Raw genomic sequence first — 7,995 nt, 5'->3', positions numbered from 1 at the left:
AGTATCCTGGGAGGCAGAGCCAAGTGTAAATCATCACATCCACCGAGAAAGTCCCAAGGGAGAAAGATGGGTTGGAGGGACCAAACGGAGGATCATTAGCAGTACATGGTGTTGGGGCTTTTTCTTTTCTTTTTTTTTTTTTTTTTAATTAAATTGCATGGAAAGGACTTTGCAATTCGGTAGCAGACAAACAGGTGTGTGTGAGCAGCAGGAGGGACAGAAAGACATACTGTAGAAGCGAAATAGAGATTTTTGGCCCTTTTTCCATAAAGATTTTTTAACTGGGGGTGGCTTGGAAATGGTGTATAGTAGCTAGGGGACAGTCACCTACATACTCTGTAGGGACAGCAGGGACCGGGGACCTCACTGCAGAGGGATGCAGAGCCTATAGGGTCTGCCCTGCCCATAGGGCCTTAGGAGCATCCTTCCTCCCCTCGGGGTCGTTGTAATTTAAGAACGGGAAATTCCGTCTGCTTTCGAAACGAGCTTAGAGGAAGAGTTTAAGGAGGGGGAGGATTTTCTCGGGGAAAGGCCGAAGGGATGGAGGGGATGTTAACTTCGCACTCACTTTGTAGCAAGTAGCATGTTTTTCCTGGAGTGGAGGTCGCTGGGGTCCGTGTGCTGTCTGTTCAGGTATTCAGAAACAGCTTTGGCTGGGAATTCCGTTTCGCAGATGTACCCAAAATCCCGAGCTAAATGAACGGCCTCACCTGGAGGGAATGAGAAGGGGGGAATTAACACCTCCGGGCACCGCCGGCCCCGGGCTGGGCTGGCTCCGACCTGCCCGGGCACCGTGCGGCGATGGGCTGCTGCCCACCGCTCCCTCTGGGAGAGCCCAGCTCTTTCGGGCCGTGTTTAGTAAACCTTATAACATCCCTTGTACCTTAGGGACAGGCTCCAGGTATACGTTTTCCCTCCATAAACCCTATTTTGGGGGCAAAAGTAAGTTGCTGGGACAGATTTTCAGCTGATGAGATTTGTCTTTGCTATAATACACTCGGGATGGTATGTACCCATGCAAGCTGATTGTGCAGAACTGTGGGAAAAGTACACACATATATACAGGCACACACACACACTTTCAAATTAACTGGGCCAAAAAAAAAAAAAAAAAAGCGAGGGGAAACTCGTTAAATCCTGAAAGACAAAAGGACCCAAACTTCTCTTGAGACCAAAGAAACCGTTCCTGGTTCAGTACGCCAGATCACTGTCCAAAATTTTACAGATGTGGACATAGTGTTAATATTAATGCCAATTCTTTGTGGGACTTTATATATACACCTGTTTATACACACACAGAGGGCACTTGCATCATTATCACCATTGTCGCCACATCTGTAAAATGATGGAGATAACTGCATTTCGTCCCATGGAAATTATTAATCTGATTCCTTAACTGACCATCATACAACAGGAACTCCTCTCTGCCCGGTGGAAAGATAGCAACGAATGGTAACCTTTTTTTTGGTGAAAAATAATCATTATTCTAACTCTAATTCTAATTGTCACTTCTCCTGCCTGCCTGGTTTCAGGTTTCTTGCCTCCAGAGGTTCGTGTCATCCAACTCCTACTGATGTACTTCATGCCACAAGAAGACAGTAGCTGCAGAAAGAAGGAAAAGAGGAGGGGGGGGGAAAGAAACCTTCAGACTCTAGGGGGATTCTACCAGATTATAGCTCAGCCCCTCTAGAATAAAGCATTAAACCCTTTAAAGCATCGCCTGAGGGACCAGGGGGAAGATTTCCAACACGCAAAACAGATATATCTAATAACTCCAGGACCACATTATTTTTAACGATCAGGAGTTGCTTTTCAACGTCATCTTCTGCTTTCCAAGGCTTCTCGCTAATCACCAAACCACTTAATGAAAGCAAGGGCACCCGGCGGAGCCCGGGGAGTCCCCGCCGCCCTCACCCCGCTCCGGGCAGGGTCCCCCCGGGCACCGCTCCGGTAATCCCGGCCGGGGCTGGCCGGAGCGTTTCTGCTCTTGGCGATACAATACCAGCAAGGCTAAAACCTGGCCGGTGGCAGAAAAGAAGGTAAATCTCTAGCAGGTGCAGCTGCTTCCACAAGGAGGGAGCTCTCTCAAGGTAAACTGTTGATTTGTAAAGAAATCAGGGGAGGTGAAGGTATTGTACAGCTTATTGCACACTCGACAGAGATTTTAGCATCATCACTCTACAACCGCACAGGCTTTTGAACTTCAAGCCAGCTTCGGGGATGGACTGATTTTGCTGTGGGTAGAGTGTACCGGTTTTCATACACACGGCGGGGGTGAAGCCGCACTAACCCCGGTGTGAAAGGGCAGTTGTCACGTCTTCACGTCTCCTATAGCACGACCCTATATCCCTAACCCACGCGGGGCTTTGCACACTCGGTGTAACCTGTACGCGGGTACCAGGAGGAGCTCCTTTCTATCAGCCCCCATTTTTTTTGCGATCCTGCCTTCAGCTCTGCATGCACTAAGGTCTTATCGCTCACATAACTCAATCAAAAGAGTCGAAAAGTTAATATCTAGCACAAATGTTTATGCATGCTTATAAGCAGAAGAGATAAGTGGATTATTTACACGCCTCTCGGTGTGTATGTGTAACGCAGATACATATAATTCATAACTGCATCCATACTATTCTGGTTATGTTTTTTGGAGAAGGTCCAACTTCTCTTAGCATAAACACGCACATATCCTAAACATATTAGTGGCTCTACATTTTACTTTTCAGTACAGTAACAAGGAAGCAAAGGAACACGCCGAACACCAAAATGACATCACTTGACTTGAAATGAGGTGAAACTTCACCTTCCCCCTTCCCTTTCTCCTTCCTGAGGAATAGCTTTTCTCTCTGTTCAGTTCTAGCCACCTTAAGGTAAACCGCACCCTGCGACTCTTCAATGGCTCTGATTTCTTAAAAACAAAACAAAACAAAAAATTCTATATTATTTTTCCTCAATGAGCGTCCTGTAATGGCCATAAATAAGCCCGGGAGGAGCGAATTAGAGGGAGGATGGAGTAGACGTGGAGTCGGAGAGCATAGGCTGGAAATTAATAGCAATGAGGAATGGGACTGCCCTGCAGAATCACACGCATATATACACACATACACACACACAGACACACACACACACACACAGAAAGCCTCATTCTTGCCACCAAGAGGAATCACTAGCCAGTGACTTCGTGTTTAGGAATGGGATCCTTAGCCCTGCTGGTGTTCACCCTAACCCGCCCTGAATTTCACCTCTGCAAGGTTTTCCCACCTGATCCCGAAAGTTTTCTTGGTTTGTTTGTTGGTTTGGTTTTTATTTTTTTAGGCGGGGGGGGGGCGGGGAGGAGGGGGGGTCGTAAAATGTCAGACGGGAGTTGAGAGCAGGCAGGGGTGTGAAGGGAGCTGCGACCCTCGGCTTACCTTCCACCAGGGAGGTGAGTAAAGTGACATTTGCTGCCTTACGCCTGCCGGCTGGTAAATTCAAACCGATTTTTTCTAGCCTTTCTCGCAAAGATCTCCCCCCGTTTTTCGATTTGGCTCTAGAATTGCAAAGAAATTAACATCGTGATTAACCCCGTAGTGTTCCTGGAAGAAACGTTTAGTCTGTGCAGTCAGTGGAGCCTGGGAGGGTTTTCAGTCGACGTTAAAGACTTGGAGTGTGTTGATTTCTGTTCGGGTTTGCTGAGATTTGCTTAATTTCTCCCAGGGGTGGGAGTGGGGATGAACCCATTTTTCTCCCTATTTTATCCAGGGAAATCAAATAATGCCAGAGAGCAGTAATTAATGTACAGGATCCTAATCTAGAGAGCAAATGGGTTCCTAGTGTATGACTCTAACTGGTATTAGGATGGAGTGAGGAGTTGGGTAGAAAGGTAGAGGAGGAGAATGAAATCCTCGTTTTTTCCAGGAAAGAGCCGGAATGGGAAGAAGAACGAGGAGAGGGGGTGGAATCTGAAAGGCTCGAAGGGAGAATTTGTGTGCCTGTGGATAAATAGAAAAGGAGGAAAATATTTATTAAACCATTTCGTGCGTGTGTGTGAGTGTGTTCTTGTGCGGAAAGGCGATGCTGAGAGGAAGAGCTCACCTGAAGGCAGGGTGCGTTATGTAGAGGGAATTGATTGCCTGAAGGAAGATTTAAATATCTGTCGGAGGTTACTGATAAGGACAATAAAAGGATGAGTGAGCTATAGGTGGGAAATACAGAGCTATTGTTGGGACGCCTATACATATGTAAACCCCCAGGGATGAAACCTTGCCACCTGCGAAAACAAGGAGAGTTTTGGCACCTAAGAGCAGTGTCTGTCCCAAATACCTCCTCGTATTTACTGCAAATTTGTTTCAGAATTAGCAGTCACACTTAGCGAAAGGAAACCGGAAACGACAGAAAAGTCAGACTGGCTTCCCACTATTTTATATGAAAATAAGTAGGGCTAGATGGCAAATTTGCAAGAGAGCAGCTTTCTATATTTCATCTGCTCCGAACTAAAACCTTGCCTAAAATTTAGATTCAAGATAGGAACTGAAGTCAGCAGCAGCCAATGATTATGGCTTGGGCCGCCTCCAGAAATCCACTGAAGTTCAATAATGATGTTTCTTTACCTTTGGTAATTACATTTTCTACAGTGCATCTCTCAGACCTTCTCCCTGCTCCATTTGTAGTTGTACAGAATGAACAGGCAGGTTAGCATCTGTGAGTAAAAATCTCTGCTGCTCTCCCTGGCAAGGATCACAGCTCAACAATGATTACAGACATTCACGTGGAACAGCATCTATTTTAGGAGCCCCTAATTCTCACGTGTATTTTTGGGTGACTGACTGCATGTAGCAGGACTTTCCCCCTCATCTCCAGACACGGAGCTGGAGCCCCTGACGTCATCACAGAATTTTTTTTGCAGGGGAAAAAAAAAAAAAAAAGAACAACTTCATTTTAAAACATCTTAGAGTCAACGTTGCCCAATTGCTGCTATAGGAGTTGGCAAGATATTTCCTCCTCTAAGATTAGCAACATTTAAACATGATCTGAAATTTATTCAGGATCAATTAATATGCATTTGTTCCTGTCTTGAAGTTATGCTTTATTTTCCAGTCTGGGGTATACCTCACACGTAGCAAATGAAGTCTTACCCCCTCTCAGCTTTCTATTGACTTGAGTGAACCGGTGCCTCCATATCATATCATGACTTCTTCCCTGTTCTGACCGGAGATAGAACCTTAGCTCACCTTTCTTACAGACAAGTCACACTGACGATTCACAGTCTTTCAGTCACTGTCAAGAAGGTAAAGGCCTTTCTCCCTGCTAGTCTTTCTAACTGATGACCTAGGAGCTTAAATCTTGTTGCTGGTACCTAAATGCACGATGTCCCTCTTGATATAATTGAGTGGCAACCAGGCCTCCAGGTTCTCCCTTGCTCCTCATTTTCCTCAGTATCAATAAAGGCAACTATTTTGAGGTCTTCAGCAAAATCCACCAGGACATTAGTGGGTGATTTGCACAAGCGTTAAACAGCAAAGGCCTCAAGACCAACTGTAATTCCTCTAGCAACTTTCTCTAGATGAAGCACTAAGTTTCTGACTTTCAAAGCTATCTGTTGATGGCTTTTCTTTAGTCAGGTACTTATCTACCTCACAAGTTCCCTATTAATCCCCCGCCAATTTCACTAATGTTTTGTGTGGCACTGTGTTAATTGCCTTATCGTTATTGCCACATAGAGGAAGCCTCATGGATTTATCTAGGAAATCCCTAGAAAGACATCAGGTCCTGAAATACATCCAGTTCATCCTCCAACGTCTAACTACAACGTGCCCATCCTGGCATTTTTTTTCTGTTTCCTAAGCGAGAAGGGTGAAGAGAAGGAGAAAAGAGAAAAAGTGTGTGCATGTACAGGAGCAAAAATAGTCTTGTTTCAGTTCCTTCATTTGGGGGTTCTTTGATAGAAGCTGCCCAATGCCAAATCTTTCTCTAGTTTCCATACATTCATCTTGATGTCTGAGCACAGCGTATTTTCACCTTACCCTGAACGTTAGACGCACATTTATGACAACAAGATCAATGCGTATTTGCAATCACCTTTACCGTTGACCAAGTATTTCTGGTGCATGCATGGCTGCCCACAGACGGGCATGTTCACACCCTCACCCCAGCCTCTTACCTTCTAAGTACTCCTCCTAGGAGGGATGCATTCAGACACTCTGGAGGAGAAAGACGCCTTTGAACTTCTCCCACAGTTACTTTATACTTTGAAGTAGAACTAAGCAAAGACAAGCGGCCAGGTACAGAGCAAAACACCTCTCCGGTATTGACTGAAATTCCACCCAGGAAGCCATCTTTATTCATCATCAAAGAAGTAACAGATTTTGGAGGAACCGGAACTGGAGAAAGAAAAGGGGAAGAGGGGAGAGAGAAACCATCATGCCACGAAGGAGCACAGGATAACCACAGTCTCTCTGACATGCACAGAACAGCAAAATGAAAGGGAATTTTGAATCTCTGGCTACCTCCAGCAACCTAAAGGGTGCTGCTCCCCCAACCTCTAGGAAACTGTTCCATGAATGATGGATGGAGAGAAGGGTGGTGCAGTACAGCCTCTATGCAGGGTTTGATCATTGGGAAATAAAATACGTATTGGCAAGCACCTGGCAACTTTCGGGTTTGAGCCTGTGTCTCACCCAGAGCCCCCCGATGCCTTTTGTACAACGGACAGCGCCTTTCTGGAGGGGAAAAAAAAAAGGAAAATTTACTTTTTTTTTGCTAACGTTTCCATTACTGCTAAGCTGAGCCAGGACTAAATTCACTACACGAAGGGAGTTGCTGTCTTAAATAAGTATCAAGCTGGAGGATACAGCAACCAGAAGACAGCTCTGTTATTGCTTTGTGTTTTTATTAAGTCTGGTTTATGAAATAAAATTAGTCTTTTCCTTCAGAAAAATGAACACCAGGAAAAAAAAAAATACTGATCTAACCATAGCATTTCGTCACCTTGATCATATTGTGCTGTCCGTAAAGTAACAGGGACTGTCCTACCCCTAAATAAAGCTGATCTAGTTACTGTAACGCACATTTAAAGGTAGTTATGGGTGCAAAAATAAAAGAAAACCATAAAGAGAAACTAAATAAAAGAAAAACATGTTATCCTGTCCACGGTAGAACGAAATCTTTCTTTTCTCTGAGAAATTAGTGAGGTTATTTAAAGGGTAACCAAGGGGATTGTAAGAACCAATTCCTGTAATAGCAACCAGACACACTCAGAAATAAACAAAACAACAAGAATTTGACTAAACTAAAAATGAGAGCAATTCCCCCATGACATGAATTTTGTTTACAAAGGCGCTCAAAGAGCTCCCTCACCATTCCGTGTAACTGTTATGATTTACAGCGGGTGCTCTAATCAATCAACCGATCACTTTAATTTATAGGGAGCCTCGCTGCACTTCCCCAGTTGTTTCATTTCTGCAAGTAATTGATAACAAACCGTACTTAAGGTATGTTTTATGCAGGAGTTAATAAGAGCTGACAGCTGCTACTGCTGCTTCCTCTCGGAATCGCGGCCACACGCCTTTCCTTATAGAAAATATACACCGAAATGAAATTTCAGTAGGAAGGAGACAGTGGCTGGAACAAAAAGGGGGGGGGGGGGGTGCTGGTGGTAGAGCCCTGGTAGTCCAGTGGGCATGTTCGAGAGGAGAAGACTAATTGATTACACACCCTCGTCGAGCAGATACTACTTCACGGTCTCCCATTTCCACTCAATCAATTGCGAAACCAATTCGGCAAATAATAGGGTTCTATTATGCACATATGCCAGCTATTTGGGTAGTTATAATACATGTCAGTTAAGTCATAAAAAACCCTGTTTATTTGCAACATATCTGGAGAATCAAACCATTAGGGTTGAGGGGATATTTAAGTCGTCTGGAGCTGCTAAACAATAAGATCGGGTATCCTAATATATTACCAAGTGCTAACTACTGGGCAATTGCCAATTTTATAACCTCAGTGTATGGAATAGAC

The 7,995-nt window shown here is 44.6% G+C and overlaps 1 protein-coding gene across 1 annotated transcript; it reads right to left on the bottom strand.

The window, feature by feature from the left end:
- Positions 1 to 564: 564 nt before the first annotated feature.
- LOC104163853 (transcription factor AP-2-beta) lies at positions 565 to 6,356 on the bottom strand (the record flags this gene model as incomplete). Its single annotated transcript, XM_009702981.1, has 3 exons — positions 565 to 710; positions 3,408 to 3,526; positions 6,137 to 6,356. Coding segments are annotated over 3 exons (485 nt in total), but the record flags the coding sequence as incomplete, so codon positions are not given.
- Between the last annotated feature and the right edge of the window lie 1,639 nt (positions 6,357 to 7,995).

Source organism: Cariama cristata, unplaced genomic scaffold (genome assembly GCF_000690535.1).
Source record: "Cariama cristata isolate BGI_N322 unplaced genomic scaffold, ASM69053v1 scaffold15856, whole genome shotgun sequence".
Lineage (NCBI taxonomy): Eukaryota > Metazoa > Chordata > Aves > Cariamiformes > Cariamidae > Cariama > Cariama cristata.
Note: the sequence above shows the minus strand (reverse complement) of the source record. Positions and strands in the feature narration are given on the sequence as shown.